We start from the raw sequence: 17,612 nt of genomic DNA, 5'->3' as shown, positions 1-17,612 counted from the left end.
GCATTCTATCAAGTCACATGTGGCATTCAATCGATATTCATTGATAATACTGACAGTTGTATTGTACTGACAGTAATTTGAGATAAAATAAAGTATAGAAATATTTTATAAAAAAAGAGCAGCACATTTGAACATGCTCTGGAACTACCATAACTTTTGTCGTAACCAGTTATGTCTTTGTTTTTCTACTTGTCCACACACACGTTATCCTCTAGCATCCTGGTGAAATTAAAACCAGTTTTCAAACTGTTGAAGATTTTCTCTTCTGAGTGGAGAATTTTGTTGCTGATTTTTATTGCTACATGGGCAAAACTTCAGTCGTTCATCTGAAATGAGGCTGGTTATCTTTGTGACCCTGAGGTGGCATATACTTGTCCAGACTGAGTTCTGAACAAGATGCAAGAGAGGGAGGAAATATATAAAAATTGTAAGTGATTACAAATGGCACTCCACCCTCTGACTAGGCAAAGGTTAAAAATTTAGAAAACTAATTTTTCTTGTACTTAACTTTCTATTGAACTATAACTCAGACAAGCTTACAAAACGAAACTGTACAGCTCATCTAGTGAATTCATTTTTTCTGTGTAATCATCTTCCAAGGTAAGAGTTGCTAGGTTATGCTTGTTATTATTTTGTTTAGGATTTTACTTCAATATTTACCTCTGGCCTGTCACTTATTTTTCTTGTCAAGTTTAATATCTAAATTGTACTTGCCTCATGGGAAAGTTTTCCCTCTTTTTTATTCATGTGAATAATCTGTGTAAGACTGGTGCTACTTCTTCTTCAAATAATCAGAAGACTTCATCAGTGAAGGCACGTGAGTTTCCTCAGTGAGAAGATTTTTAATTAGGAATTTAATTACAGGACTATTCATGTTTGTTATTTTTCTGGTTTTAATTCATTGTGTTTTACTAAGATTTTATGCATTTTATATAATTTTTCAGCTGTATTGACATGAAGCGGTTCATCATACCCTCTTAGTACCTTTATGATTCAAAGTGCTGTTTATGTCTTACTGATTTTTTAAAAAAATTCTGTGTATGATCATTCAAGTGTCTGTGTAATATCTGTGTCTTGTTCTGATGCTTGTTTCAGAATGTGTTTCTTTTCTTTCTTTTTCTGCTTTCTTCTTCTTCTTTTTTTTTTTTTTTTGTCTTTTAGCATCATCATTTTTTGTTGAAAGCTGGACATGACGTATCACATAATAGGAACTAAGGTAAAGGATTTTAGTGTGAAGTTTGATATTAATCTGGTTAGGAGGTGGACTGTATTTAATGTTCCCTGAAGCTGAAGATGCCAGAGGCTTCCAATTCCTCTAGTGTCTGTGATTTTTGTCCTCTCTGTTGACTCTGGTTCTCTCTAAGGAGAGTGCATCTTGCAGTCCTTTCAGTGGTGACCCCTGTTGCTGTCCTGGAGCCCAGGTGTGTGGTTATGGGCATGGATGGAAGGGTTCTGTGATCTCATGATGACCTCCTAGTCTTTCAGAAGGAGGCTGTGCTCCTGGGCTATGACTTTGACAAATGTTTCTGAGGTTCATTTTCCTCCTTAGGTGAGATGGGAAAGCTGGTGAGGCTGAGGTAGGAAACACACCACCTTCCAGATGAGCTAAGGCTCTGGTGAAGCCTTCTTCCCTGGAAAGTAGACCGTGGTGGCCACTGTGACACCTTGCTCTCCAGGTTTTCTGCTCCCTCTCTGACCAAATCTTCTCAATCTCCATTTCTTTTCTCCTCTTTCTTCTCTACCTAAATTCTAAATGGTGTAGCTCCCAGCATGTAGCTCTCTGCATTCTCTTCATGAGTGATTTTATGTATTTTCAGGAGTTTAAGACTATGTGCTGACAACTCCCAACTTTATTTCTGTGGGCCAAGCCTCTTATTTTAAGGCAAAATGAAACAACCAACTGACTCCTTGACATCTCCACTTATACATTCTACAGATGTCTGAAGCAAAACTAAACTATTTCCATCCCAAGTTTTTTCTTCTCACGTTTCAGTAAAGCATTCTATTATCTAAGTGGCTCAATTGAAAAATCTCAGAGCCAGTTTTTAATCCCTTCTTCTCCTCACTTCCAACGCAGTCTATCAGTAAGTCTTATAGAATCTACTTCTAAATACGACTTGAATTTGGTCAATTTTTTCCCATTCTACTCAGACAACAACAATGTTGTCTTACAATGTTTTCTTATAATTAAAATAACATAATTAAACCATATTTATTATCTCATAATTTGCCATATAATTTCTAAAGCTAAGAACAGTAAAGTATAGTGATGTCAAATCTAATAAATACCTGTGCCAATGGGACAAACAATCATTGATAATGAACACATCTCCCCAAGTGCCTAGGTTTGTTTAGATAACATTTTAATCATGTGGTGAGGCTTGACCAATCGTTCACAATTTTATACTTGAGCTATTATTCTTAAGAAAACAATTATTATTTCAGTTTCTGTTAAAATAATAAGGAATAACTTCCATGAGTAGATTTTGCTTTAAATACTGTGTAACTGAATCTGTGTATTTAAGGCATATTCATGGGATTCAGAGTAACATAAGTAACATAAAAGGAGAGGATGCAGACCGTATAGACAGTTAAGTGTTCTGATTACAGCTCTACCATTAATTGGCCATTCCTCATGCTAGTTATTTACCTTATTTAATTTTCAATCTATAAAATTGGGATAGTAATAATAGCTGCTTTTTGTGCTCTTTTGAGGATTAAATGAGATATCCTGTACAAAGCTCTCAGTTGCAAGCACTCAATCTCTACTAACTCTTCTTAGCCATTCTGTGAACTGTTGTGACTTGTAATGAAGGTGACACCAAATAAAACTGCATTTGAATCAGTAGGAGTAACTCATAATTCATTTTTCTTATTGTAAATCTAAGGGTTCTGATTAGAATTCAAAAATTGAAGAAGAGGGCTTCCCTGGTGGCATAGTGGTTGAGAGTCCAACTGCCGATGCAGGGGACACGGGTTCCTGCCCCGGTCCGGGAAGATCTCACATGCCGTGGAGCGGTTGGGCCCATGAGCCATGGCTGCTGAGCCTGTGCGTCTGGAGCCTGTGCTCCACAACGGGAGAGACCACAACAGTGAGAGGCCTGTGTACCACAAAAAAAAGAAAAAAAAAATTGAAGAAGAGGATGACTGTCTAAAGTAAAGTACAGTGAAGGACTTGCTGAAGGTCACACAGCTGACCATTCCCCATCCTGGACCCAAACTCAGCTCTCTTCTCCAACACTGTCAATTTCAATATGTCAGCTATAAAGTGATGTGAGGATTTTTTAGTTAATAAAATAATATCTGAGCTTGATTAAATGGCGAAGTTCATTAATTAATAGCATGCAGGTGTTAAAAGAATGCTTTCATTGACTAAAATGCAGTACCCTACTCTACTCGAAAGAAAGGAGGGTGAAAAAATGAGATGTTGTTCTTTTGCTTTCTATACCTAAGAAGGCTTTGAGCAATACTTCTTTTCAATTTTACCAAGTAGCACGTTTAGGATATAATCATTTGTAAGTTTGTTCTACAAGAGCTGTTTCTCTGGAAATAGACTTTTATCAAGGGGATATTTTTTTTCAAGTTATAATTAGACTTTGCTTAAGACACCCATAAATTTGCAGCCCTTTGTGTTCTGATATTCTCCTATTCCGACAGGGCAAGACTTGAATAACTAAAAAAGCTTTTCGATGTTTTTAGAGAGGCACCTTAAGTCCTTTGATTTGCAGGAAGGAAAACTGTGTAATTCCTTAATTATCATAACCTGTGGGAGAAATGGCCGTTGAAGATTTCCATCCTCCTTTTGCTATACTGATTGAGACTAAAATCCAGTAGCTCAGTCCAGAATCCTGAAGATTCTCAGAAGTATTCATTTATTATCACAAGTCAGGGAGGAGAGAGGTATGATGGAGGCAAGAAGGCAGCAGCACTGTGAAGTCATTTTTACAACCCACAGACAAAAAGCCCTCTGAAATATACATTTCTTCAACATTCTTTTTTTTTTTTTTTTTTGCGGTACGCGGGCCTCTCACTGTTGTGGCCTCTCCCATTGTGGAGCACAGGCTCCGGATGCGCAGGCTCAGCGGCCATGGCCCACAGGCCCAGTCGCTCCACGGCATGTGGGATCTTCCCGGACCGGGGCATGAACCCGTGTCCCCTGCATCGGCAGATGGGCTCTCAACCACTGTGCTACCAGGGAAGCCCAACATTCTATTTTTAAAGCTTACACAGGCAGTCAACTTCAAATGCAGTGGATATAGCAATCCCAGGAAAACTCAGTGCTATCATGGTTAAGATAGCAGGGCTGGCAAGGACTTGGGGACTAACTGGACAAGGCAGCCACAGTGATGTTCCTGCTTTGTCCCCCTTTGGTATTTGCTGTCAACAAGGTGTATGTTAAGCCATCTACCTGGAGACTGACAGGGATACACTCCAATGAGCAGAATTATCAGCTACTCACCCTGATGACAGCTTTGTTTTCTCTAGAGCTTCAAGACTTGGGGCAGAAAGAGTCTCACTTTAACAATTTCAAGTTGATTTAATACACAAGAACAAAAAAGATGAGATTCAAAAATACCTTTGGCCCTTTTAGAATGGCAAAGCAAATTACAAAATGTCATTTGAGGGACTAAGTCATACAATATATAGACTTCTGGAAAAGATTGGCTGTTCCGTGCCAGGTGTTAAGTTATGGATGCAAATCGAAATGGGCAATAAATGCTGACTTTCAAAGAACTTTACAAGCCATGGACACACCAGTTATGCTCTAATGACCAAAGTCAGAGGCAGGAAAGAGTTAATTCACTCCCAGCAAATCCCTTACTCAGGACCAAGATGCCATCAGTAGAAAAAAGAAATCAAAAATATACCTTTATTTGTTTATTGTTTAGCCCATAGGAAAAAAGAAGTTAAAATACATAAATAGATGAGCTTTTGTAAATTATTCTTGTTTGCTCTTCAGATTTTTAATGTCAGAAATGAATAGGAAGCCCAGTTCTTAGTAATCCTTACATCATGCTCTCCTTAGGAAAATAAGGACTCAAATAGCCTTTCAGGAACCATTGTTCATATTAAGTAATTCATACATTTTGAGACGTGAACCATGCTTTTGATATCGAGTGTTTATAATTCCCATTTGCAGTTCACATTTAGATTCAGGGTTTATGACAACATCATCACAGCCAAATTGGGATCATTTAACTCTGCTTATCCTTACCTTTGGATTTGTCCTTAATTTCTCAAGAGTAGGGGTAGGATAAGGCAAGGGAAGGTATATAGAACTCTCATAATTGTGGAGAGCAAGCAGATGTCAGATACATTGAATAACCTTAATGCAACATAGGTACATATGATGTCGGGATTTGGCTACAAGCTGTAATTAAGTTTCAGAAATATTCTCTCTTTCTCCCTCTCTATTTTTTCTCATTATTCCCCAATTTAATAATTGTCTTACAAATGTGTAATGATAGGAATCCCAGACTCCATTGGCCAAGTCATTTAATCCCAGATGTAGGTCATGAGTTTACTGGAATTACTGGTTTAATTATTTTGATTAATCAAGCCTACAGTAATTGCTACACTTTCAAAAACACTACCTTGTTGGATTAATGTTTTCCTCTAAGAAACTGTTTATTTATCTGAGTTGGAAAATCATCTATCTGAAGGTATCAATCTTTTCAGGTTTAGTTGATCTTATCAAGTATATGAACTATAACTTTATTAAAGTTGAGTATTTCTTTGGAAACTTAAAGTATTGAAGGGTCATCATTTGGTAAAAGGACCAAGAAGAAAGCAAGGATCAAGTCATTGACTCACTGAGGAAAGTTGTAACAAAACAGAATGCTGAGTGATAAACGCATAATAGAATTTTAAGCACTTCGGATTTTTATTGAATTGTGATTCAGAGAAGGAAGAATGGCTTCCACTTAAACTTATTCTGTTCAGTTTAGGCCTAAGGGGTCTTACCTGGATATTTATGCTGGGGAAAGCCTTCCCAGAGGGACACATTTCCATAGAATGCCCTTGACTTTCCACAGTGAGGTTGCTGTTGGTATCAGCTGAGGATGCAGTCACTCTGCCCTGCACCCAGGGTCTTCCTACTATCTTTTCCACAGCTCAGGAAGCATGAGCTTAGAGGATGCAAATTTAAGTAACTTAATTGTACTGGGGGGAGTGGGTTGTTTTAAAGGACTTTAAGAACAAGAATAAGCAGCTTTCGAATATGCTACTCCATTGTTTCCTCTAACAATATCAACCAAATGGAATCGTATAATACATTTTATATATTATGTATCCCAAGCATTTCAAGGGTAATTTGAAATCAGCTTCTCCAAGTTGGTTTCATGAAGTCAGTGGAATGAATAAAAATTTCAGGCCATGTTTGAAAGGGAAGTGCTAAATCGGTGGTCTCTAAACTTCTGTGATCATGGCTCATATATATTATTTATTTAAATTATATACATATATTAATATAACATGGACATCATAAAGCATAAAAAACACAAATTAAAAGACTGACATTAAAAAAGGGGAGTAATATTTTCTTCTAATACCGCACTGGAGTGTGCATATACCACTTTGGGAACTACTCCAGTGTATTCTGTGAAAGGCTTGTTCTGTGAGAAAGAAGAGTGCTGTGTTACTGTACAACTTCTCAGAGTCTTTGTTGTGTGACTACACACTGTGAGTTCCCAAAAGGGGACATTATAAAACTACACAATGTTTTAAAGAAAGGCTGAAGTCAGAGAGCTCTGGTTCCAGATCTACCCACCACTCACAAACTATATCACTTTTGACTAGTTATTTAAATTCTTTGAGCCTCAGTTTCCTTATGTGCATGATGAATAATGACCTGTCTCCCTGGGTTATTATGTGGGTCGTGTAGGAAGATGTAAAGTAAGTGTTTAGCTGAGGGCCTGGCATACAGCAAGCACCCAACAGATGTGAGTTCATTTCAACCCACTCCTGTTGCCCTAGTGTTCTGTGGAACACACTTTTGGAAAGTTCCATATTAGACTCTTCATTCTTTGATTATTTTACTAGTTTACCTTTTCAATTTGACAGACACTTATTGACTTCCCTCTAAGTAATAGGTTTAGTAGAAGGCTCAGGGTAACAGCTTAGATGAATATTCTGAAGAACTTTCAAATCATTTGCAATTCAGCAAGAATTTGAGATCCTGCCACATGCAGGCACCTTTGGCCCCTTCACCACCGTAGTGATGGCCCAGGAAAGGTGATGTCTACCTTCACAGAGTGCACAGTCTGAGGAAGGGACGGTGCAGTGTGTGGCTGGCATTTAAAAGAGAAACAGAAAGACTAGATGCCAACAAATTTGACAAACTAGAAGAAATGGACAACTTTCCAGAAACATACAGCCCACCAAAATTGAATCAAGAAGAAATAGATAATTTGAACAGACTGATCACTAGAAGTGAAATATTGAATAGAAACTGTAATAAAAAAACTTCCTGCAAACAAAAGTCCTGGACCAGATGGCTTCACAGGTGAATTCTATGAAACATACAAAGAAGAACTTATACCATTTTTTCTCAAACAACAAAAAGATTGAAGAGGAGGGAACACTCCCAAAGACATTCTATGAAGCCTCCATCACCCTGATACCAAGAACCAGGTAAAGACACCAACAAAAAAGAAAAGTACAGGAGCTTCCCTAGTGGCACAGTGGTTGAGAGTCTGCCTGCTGCTGCAGGGGACATGGGTTCGTGCCCTGGTCTGGGAGGATCCCATATGCTGCGGAGATGCTGGGCCCATGAGCCACGGCCACTGGGCCTGTGCGTCCAGAACCTGTGCTCTGCAGTGGGAGAAGCCACAGCAGTGAGAGGCCCACATACCACAAAAAAAAAAAAAAAAGAAAGAAAAGAAAATTACAGGCCAATATCTTCGATGAATATAGATGCAAAAATTCTCAACAAAATATTAGCAAACTGAATCCAAAAATACATAAAAAAGATCATACACCACAACCAAGTAGGATTTATCCCAGGTTCACAGGGATGGTTCAACAAATGCAAATCAATCAATGTAATATACCACATTAACAAAAGAAATGTCAAAAACCACATGGTCATCTTGATAGATTCAGAAAAAGCATTTGACAAAATTCAACATCCATTCATGATAAAAACTCTTACCAAAGTGGGAATAGAGGGAACATATATCAACATAATAAAAGCCATTAATAATAAACCAACAGCCAACATAATACTCAGTGGTGAAAAGCTGAAAGCCTTCCCATTAAAGTCTGGAACAAGACAAAGATGTCCACTCTCACCACTTCTCTTCAATGTAGTATTGGAAGTACTAGCCACAGCAATCAGATAAGAAAGAGAAATAAAAGTTATCCAAATTGGAAAAGAAGAGGTAAAATAGTCACTATATGCAGCTGACATGATACTATATATAAAAAATCCTAAGGACTCCACACAAAAACTACTAGATCTAACAAATGAATTCAGCAAAGTGGCAGGGCACAAGATTAACATTCAGAAATCAGTTGCATTCCTTTACACTAACAATGAAATATCAGAAAAGGAATGTAAAAAAACAATACCTTTTAAAATTGCACCAAAAATTAAACACTTAGGAATAAAACTAACCAAGGCAGTGAAAGACTTGTATGCTGAGAACTATAAAACATTAATAAAGGAAATAAAAAGGATTCAAATAAATGGAAAGATATCCCATGCTCTTGAATTGGCAGAATCAATATTGTCAAAATGACTATTCTACCCAAGGTAATCTACAGAGTCAGTGCAATCTCTATCAAATTACCCATGACATTTTACACAGACTTAGAACAAATAATCCAAAAAATTATATGGAACCATAAAAGACCCAGAATTGCTAGAGCAATCCTAAGGGGGAAAAAAAAAACAAAGCAAGAGGCATAACTCTCCCAGACTTCAGACAACACTACAAAGCTATAGTAATCAAAACAGTGTGGTATTGGTACAAAAACAGGCATAAGGATCAATGGAACAGAATAGAGAGCTCAGAAATAAACCCACACACCTAAGGTCAATTAATCTTCAACAAAGGAGGCAAGAATATAAAATAGGAAAAAGACAGTCTCCTCAGCAAGTGCTGCTGGGAAAGTTGGACAGTTGCATGTAAATCAATGAAGTTAGAACACACCCTCACATCATGCACAAAAATAAACTCAAAATGGCTTAAAGACTTAAACATAAGATATGACACCATAAAACTCTTAGAAAAGAACATAGGCAAAACATTCTCTGACATAAATCGTACCAATGTTTTCTTAGGTCAGTCTCCCAAGGCAATAAAAATAAAAACAAAAGGGACCTACAAGCTTTTGCACAGCAAAGAAAATCATTTTAAAAAAAAGCAAAATAACAACCTATGGAATGGGAGAAAATATTTGCAAATGATGTGACAGACAAGGGCTTAATCTCTAAAATATACAAACAGCTTATACAACTCAGCAACAACAACAACAACAACACAACCCAATTGAAAAATGGGCAGAAGACTTTAGTAGAAATTTCTCCAAAGAAGACATAGAGATGAACAGTAGGCACATGAAAAGATGCTCAACATCACTAATTATTAGAGAAATGCAAATGAAAAGTACGAAGAGGTACCAATTCACACCTGTCAGTATGGCCATAATTAAAAAGTCTAAAAATAACAAATGCTGGAGAGGGTGTGGAGAAAAGGGAACCCTCTTGCACTGTTGGTGGGAATGTAAATTGATACAGCCACTATGGAGAACAGTATGGAGGTTCCTTAAAAAACTAAAAATAGAATTACCATAAGATCTAGCAATCCCACTCCTGGGAATATACCCAGACAAATCTATAATTCAAAAAGATACATGCACCCCTATGTTCATGGCAATGTTCACAACAGCCAAAACATGGGAACAACATAAATGTCCACCAATAGATGAACGGATAAAGAAGATGTGGTACATATGTACAATGTAATACTACTCAGCCATAAAAAAGAATGGAATAATGCCATTTGCAGCAACATGGATGCAACTAGAGATTATCATACTAAGTGAAGTTAGTCAGAAAGAGAAAGACAAATATCATATGAAATCACTTCTACATGGAATCTAAAATATGGCACAAATGAACTTATCTACAAAACAGAAACAGACTTGTAGACATAGAGAACAGACTTGTGGTTGCCAAAGAGGTGGAGGAGAGGGAGAGGGATGGAATGGGAGTTTGGGGTTGGTAGATGCAAACTATTGCATTTAGAATGGATAAACAACAAGGTCCTAATGTATAGCACACAGAACTATACTCAATATCCTGCGATAAACCATAATGGAAAAGAATCTAAAAAAAGAATGCATATAGGTGTATAATTGAGTCACTTTGCTGTACAGGCAGAGATTGACACAACATTGCAAATCAACTATACTTCAATAAAAAAATTAAAAAACAAGAGAATCACAAAATAGTGTGAATTGGAGGGGGGCATTGGGGATAAGTGGGGGTCTGTCCGGTCAGGTTTGTACATGATTTTAAGCAGTTCTTACCTCATCCTAAGGAACACAGGAAGCCATTTACAAGCTCAAAGTCATGGGATGACAAAATATTAGAAAAGACAAAACATGAACACATCTGTGAATACAAACAAACACAAACCCTGAACTGTATAGCTGCTGCCAGTGTATAGAGTGGTGGGCAATTTATATAACACAGTGGCACCTCCCTCCCTATTTATTTCATTCTTAATAATCAATACATTTCATTGCCTCTTTACAAAATGTTGACTTTGCAGTTTCTGATGCACCATAAATCTACTCAGACTCTAATCAATTGTCCCTTTCTGTGAAGAGCTTTTAAATGTACAACAAACGTGTTCATGCTCTCTGTTGCTTGTCGCTGGCAGGGGCATCACAGCTGCACAGCTCTTAACCCGACTGCATAACCTGATGGGTGTGGTGGGATCTGACAGTATTCATTTTATACAAAAAAATCAACTCTTTGTGGGAAGGCCTGGACTGACAGACCTGCAAAGTCAAATTCTCTGGTGAGCTCAGGACAAACTGCAGAGGTTACGTTTCCACACACGGTTGACGAAGTCAGTTTGCCATAAATACATTTAGGAGAGACAATTCTGCCTCTGTTCATAGTCGATCCATTTTAAAGACATTTTTAACAAACAGAAAGTGCTAGTGTTGGGAGGGAGAGTTCTGGGAGGTTGCTAGACAATGACAAAGCCCTGGAATGAGCAGAAGGGACAATTGGCTGTTAGAGTTTAGCTCTTTACTGACAGAATTCTGGAGGCAAAAAATTAGGAAGAGTTCGATGAATAGTCTTTGTTCTCTGCTTAAAAGCAGACAATAACAGATGCATGCCTCATTAGAATTTGAAATGTGAAAATCTACAAATGAATTTGATTTTTTATTTAGTGTGATTGTTAGAAATTGTCTCATGGGGGTAGTTTTAAGAGAAGGGTAATGTTTCATAAGTAAGACCTAAAATTTGCTTTCTAAATTATTTGTCTAATTTGGAAAAACAGAGTTTTTCATTTTGCTGCTTACCTTGGGATATTTCTTTTATAATATTGAAATAATGTCCATACATTATTTGAAAATAATGGGCTGAAAATATATTTTATAAACTTATAATTTATTAAAACTTATAGTATGAAATAAGACAACAAAAGAAATCCTCTACTTTTTCTCTCTTTGAAAAGGAGTCTAAGAACTTATGAACAAAATCAGAAATATTTGAGAAAACATATCAGGTTATAAAGTTTGGGGAAATTTTGACACTGTTTGTATTAGTAAGGATTAGGTTTAACTACATATAGTAAATACCACATAGCAAAATAACAGAGGCATAAGCCAAATAGATTATTTCTCCCTCATGAACAAAAGTCTGATGGTGGGCAATCCCTGGCTGGTGTGATAGTTTTATAGTTACCAGGGATTTAGGCTTATTTCATGTTTTAGCTTCACTATCCTAGCATATATCTTCCATTTTCACGGTTGCCTTGTGATCCATGATGATTTTTGGAATTTGAATCATCTCATCCACATTCCAGGTTTAAGAAAGGAGGGCTAGGGGTCATTCCACTCTTAAGCAGTTTTTCCAGAGGTTCGGAAATACTTTGGCTTACATCTGATTGTTCATAATTTAGTCCCATGGCTGCACTCAGCTTTAAGGGAGGCTGAGGCATTTCAGCTGGGTACATTACTGCTCCTAATAAAATCGGGGCTGTATTAACAAAAAAGGAGAGAATATATTGGTTAAACAACTAGCAGACTCTGCCAGAACTGGTATAATACCCCAAGTCAAAATACCATTTAATTTTAAAAATAAATTTTATTTATTTATTTGTTTGTTTGTTTGTTTATGGCTCCGTTGGGTCTTCATTGCTGCACGTGGGCTTTCTCTAGTTGTGGCGAGTGGGGGCTACTCTTCATTGCGGTGCGTGGGCTTCTCATTGCGGTGGCTTCTCTCCTTGCAGAGCACGGATTCTAGGCATGCGGGCTTCAGTAGTTGTGGTAGGAGGGCTCAGTAGTTGTGGCTCGTGGCTCTAGAGCGCAGGCTCAGTAGTTGTGGCACACAGGCTTAGTTGCTCCACTGCATGTGGGATCTTCCCAGACCAGGGATCCAACCCGTGTCCCACCTTCATTAGCAGGCAGATTCTTAACCACTGCACCACCAAGGAAATCCCCAAAATACCTTTTTATCTCATTGTTTTTAATCGATGGGTGTGTGCATGTGTGTGTGAATGTATTTGTGTATGTGTGTGTGTGTACATATAGATAATTAAATCCAACACCAATCATTGGTAGGAAGCATAATGCCTTTAGAGAAAGATTATAGCATTAATTATAGATACATATAAACCCCGTGAAAGACATTCACCAGAAAATATTTCCTGGATACTTTTGTATATATTTTTAAAGACTCATTGCTTATAGACACAAAGTACTTGTAATAATTATTGGAACAATAGCTGTGACTTTGCTCTGCTGGAATTGCCTCTTGCATAAACAGAAGAAAGGTGCTAATCCATGCGCCAGTGGATTCGTTGGCAAGCGTCCATCAAGGCTACTTGTCACAAGCATTTCGGTGTATGTTGAAACATGTACTTATTTTAATTGCTGCCTTTTTATATGTGTCAATCTAATTTTTTTTTCTTAACAGATAGAAAAAAAAGTGAAAGGCAGGAGATATGCACCTTCCCACTGAACAAAAGGAAAGGTAATTCCCTCAGTTCTTAAGGAAGAGAAAATGCAGACTTCTCAAGGGTTGCCTTCAACCCAGAGCAAGTGCAATCACTTTCCTGAGTGCTTTTTTGTGTGGCCACAATCTACTATCTCCTTACTCCCCTCTGGGATTGGGCTTGATCTTTTCAACACATCTTTGTAACCAGGAGCTAGAAAACACAGGATTTAAACATGGTGGGAAAGGAAGGATACTGAGGTCATGTGAACAGCAGGGCAATCAAGCAGCTGTTGAGTTGGAGAGAAAAAGCTGGATCTTATCAGAGTAGATGCTGTCAAGAGTCACGAGCTTACATGACATAAAATTACACTTGTTTCAAGTATGCCATCACAAAATGCCAGCCTGACTTTAAGCTGCTTTACAGAGGTATCATGTCCTTAAACAGCCTGCTGAATATCTGTCACTGGGGTGCCACTTTCCTCCCTGATTTTGTGATACCCTGGCTTGCCTCCAGGCGCTGTGAAGAGTGTCACCAACTTAGAAAAATTCTTAAAAGGAAATTAATTTTGATTTCCTTTGACACCCTAGAGAGTGTCCTTTTTAGCTGGGATGGAGATCCAGCCTCCTCTCCCACATTAAGACGTGGCAGTTTACTGCGCATGTGAGAACCTTGGCTTGATACCCTTAAAAAACAAAAGCATTTTTAAAATTGAAGTATAGCTGATTTACAATGTTGTGTTCATTTCTGCTGTACAGCAAAGTGATTCAGATATATACATAATACATTCTTTTCCATTATGGTTTATCATAGGGTATTGGATATAGTGCCCTGTGCTCTACAGTAGGACTCTGTTGTCTATCCATCCTCAATATAAGAGTTTGCATCTGCTAACCCTCAATGCCCAGTCCTTCCCTCCCCCACCCCACCCCCAGGCAACCAGAAGTCTGTTCTCTATGTCTGTGAGTCTGTTTCTGTTTTGTAGATAAGTTCGTCTGTGTCATATTTTAGATTTCACATATAAGTAGTATTTGTCTTTCTCTGACTTACTTCACTTAGTATGATAATCTCTAGGTCTATCCATGTTGCTGCAAATGGCATTATTTTATTCCAAAAGCATTTTCTATATGATCAGTAACGTGTTAGGCACTCTACATGAATGATCTCACTTAATTCTCACTGGATTTCTAAGGTAGGTTCTATTATTATATTCACTGAAGTGGAAGTTCTGAGAGACCCAGGGACTTGCCTGAGATCACTCTGCTGACTAGTCAGCAGAGAATGGGGATTTGAACCCAGCACACCGACTGCAGGGCCTGGGCTTGCAATCAGGTTGGTGCTGCTTTCTTCAAAACCTGTGGCCAATGAGTGATCTAGGTTGGGAGGAGAAGGTAAATTAAGAAATATTTATAGAGGGGACACAAGAGGGCAAGAGACAAGAGAAAGCATCTCCCCTTTGTCTTTAGAAAGACATGTGGTTAAGAAAACAAGAAGAGGTTTTTCCTGGTAGGAACAGGCCACAGGAAGTGTGGCTGAGGAGAGCCAAGCGCTTTATGAATAAGGCAGCTGGAGCTTTCCATTTCCAGTGTTCATCTCCAACAGCACTGTTGTGATAGACCAGGAACGAATTCCCCAGTGAAACATCAACAAGGTAGGAAATGTCATAATTATATTTTCTATTATCCCCCAAAGAATACATTAGCATGGCAGACATGGCTATAATTTGAAAGAAAAGTGATATGTAGCAAACACAATTGCTGATAAAACAAGCTGAGTTTTTAATCCTCTGGTATTAACAAAAAGGCCAAGATAAGAAAGAGAGTCTCAGTTTTTTCTGTGCCTGTTCTCATGTGTAGTTGTAACTGGGCAAGAACCATGCTCAATTGGTTTGCTCTATGCTTTTCTCTAATGAGTAAACGTATATTCAGCATGTTCTGGACAACTCCCTGGAGGTCAGGTTGGTACCTGAATCATCCAAGCAATGATTTGGGTGCCACCATCTACCTGCAGTTCAAACGAACCAACAAACAGAAATCCAGCCATTGTTCTTGACTCAGCCCTTCTCACACTTACCTTTCCATTAAGTTTCCAGTTGTGTCCCCAGAACCGATCTCAAGTTCACTTATTTCATTCTCTACTGCCATCACCCTTGTCTTAGACAAAATTATCTTTTGTCAGGATCAGAAACAGAAGCCTTCTAAAATCAATCTCTAAAATCAAAATGGTTTAAGCAAATACATATAAACCATGTGCCTGTTTGAAACCCTCCGGCCATGGCTTCCTAAGTACTCCAGAAACAGAGTCTAAGCCTTGCTTCTTATGCCTCAGCCGTGGAAGCGCCTCTCATTCTTCAAAAGGCTCATGCTCTCTCTTTAGGCTTTTCCATTTTCTGAACCTTCTGCCTGGAGACTTGTTTTTCCTCCTTATTCTTTAGGCCTCAGCACTGACCTCCCCTCTCCTGGAGTCATTCTTGTGGTGAGATTGGCAACCCTCCCCAGCCACTCTCTTCATCCTCGTTTCCCTCATAATTCTCTTCATAACATTTATATTGTGTCTCGAGCCATTTCTATTTTCTTTTTATCTTCTCAGTCAGAAGGTAAGTTCTATAAGGGCAGAATTCTCAAATGGATGGGGCACATTTGTAGAAACATTAATGGATAGGCTAATTATTTTGAGACATTCCTCTGGATGGGAGCATGCAGAAATTTCTTCTTACTGACACCGAGGCAAAGAGCCTAATAAACTTGGTGTGATCTTTTCTGTCTCAATCTTTCATAAACCTTTGCATCTTTGGAACCCTAATGAGACTAAGAGAGGGGAATAAATAAGAATTTTTTGGTAAATACATGAAGATATTCTTGTAAATCTTCATTTCTTATTTCATATGGTCAGTCATTTTTAAGCAGGAAGCGAAATTGATGATTTATCCTTGAGTAATCAAATTTATTGCCATCAATTATATTTTCCAATAGCTTTTAACTAAATGGAATGATTATGTCTAAGAAGCATGAGTTTTTTATAGGGAAGGGCAAGACTTCTGTTTCGTCTGTCTATGATGCTCATTGCAGAGATAAAGCTCGCGTCTAACGTGGTCCTGCCATGCGCACAGCGGGGCCCCTCTCTCAGCTATGCATCAGGTCTGTTTCCTTAGTTCCCTTTAAAGACGTACGTATCAAAACCGTCAATACTTTTTGGTCACGGATTCTTCTTTATTCTAGTTTCAATTTTCACGCCTGTACCAACAGGTGTGCGGCCCCAGCTTTTTGATGAGTCAGCACAGTCTGGATGTGTTAGTGTCATTGTGTGTGTTTCCCAGGATGTAGGGTCTGTGCTCACTTTGGGAGCCTTAGTCTAAAATCTGGCAACGAATATCACTAGTGTCAAAGGGGTAAACATTTTTTTTATCTTTATGGTGAAAATAAAGATGAAATAAGTCATCCTGAGTTGATTCAACATTAATACCAAATACTTTTAATTCTTTCTGAAAATATTTACAGAATTTATTTCTGTATATCAAAGCAAATGTTATATTCTTAGGCAATTTGCTTCTTATCTTATATTGTAGCTTCTTGTACATTTTTGTAATAAAGGGTTTCTACATACTGGATTTTCCTAAAGAGAGAAACATGGCTTGTATTTCTGATTTAGTTTCTTGGGATATAATAACCATGTCATGCGTTTTGTTATCTTTAAATAAAAACAACTTGTCTACAATACATAGATTTGTTAATATTATATCCTCAGTTTGCCAAAATGATGTAAAATAATTTGATTTTATGTATTTTTCTGATTTTCCCTGCTACTCTTTAAGTATTAGAATGCTGTGGAGATTTTATAATACAGAGATTTTCCGTAGTCTAACCTCAGGGAAAACTTATTACCGCCTTTATAATTACTCAGTGGGTATGAGAAATACGTGCTTAGTGATCCATCTCATTAATGGGCCTTGTCTTGACTGACTTGAAAAGAACCAAGGAAAGAATTTGACGGATTTGTTCAGTCAGGTACTGTCCTTGATTTCTCTGAGTGACTTTCTCTCCTCTTCACCCGCTTCTACCTGTGCTCATGCCCAATAATGAAAAGCTCTTACCTTCAATGCAGAGGAGACCAGACCTTCCATACGGACAGAGGCAGACAATATCCGTCCCGGATTTAGGAACACAGGTGGCACCATTTCTACATGGGTTGCTTTCACAAGTTGCAAACTGGCACTGCTTGCCCGAGTACAGCCTTGGACAGTCACAAAACCAAGTTTCACTATCACTGAGAAGGGAAAAGCCATTATAAAACCAATCAGAAAACAAAAAATGATCTTTTACACACACACACACACACACACACACCCACATACACACACAAATAAAATGAACAATTGTGTCTTGTCTAGTAAGTGGAGTTTTTTCTTCTCTCTTTCTCTTTCTGTGATTT

At 38.0% G+C, this 17,612-nt stretch overlaps 1 protein-coding gene across 1 annotated transcript in view; it reads right to left on the bottom strand.

Annotated features, from left to right (window-relative positions):
• Positions 1 to 17,612, bottom strand: part of EYS (eyes shut homolog) — a 1,660,061-nt gene that overhangs the window by 130,575 nt on the left and 1,511,874 nt on the right. The window contains 1 exon segment of the mRNA XM_065888819.1: positions 17,275 to 17,447. Within this exon segment, the coding sequence (XP_065744891.1) occupies positions 17,275 to 17,447 (173 nt within the window).

This window comes from Phocoena phocoena, chromosome 12, assembly GCF_963924675.1.
Source record: "Phocoena phocoena chromosome 12, mPhoPho1.1, whole genome shotgun sequence".
In the NCBI taxonomy this organism is placed as follows: Eukaryota; Metazoa; Chordata; class Mammalia; order Artiodactyla; family Phocoenidae; genus Phocoena; species Phocoena phocoena.
This window is presented reverse-complemented; position numbering and strand designations above follow the sequence as displayed.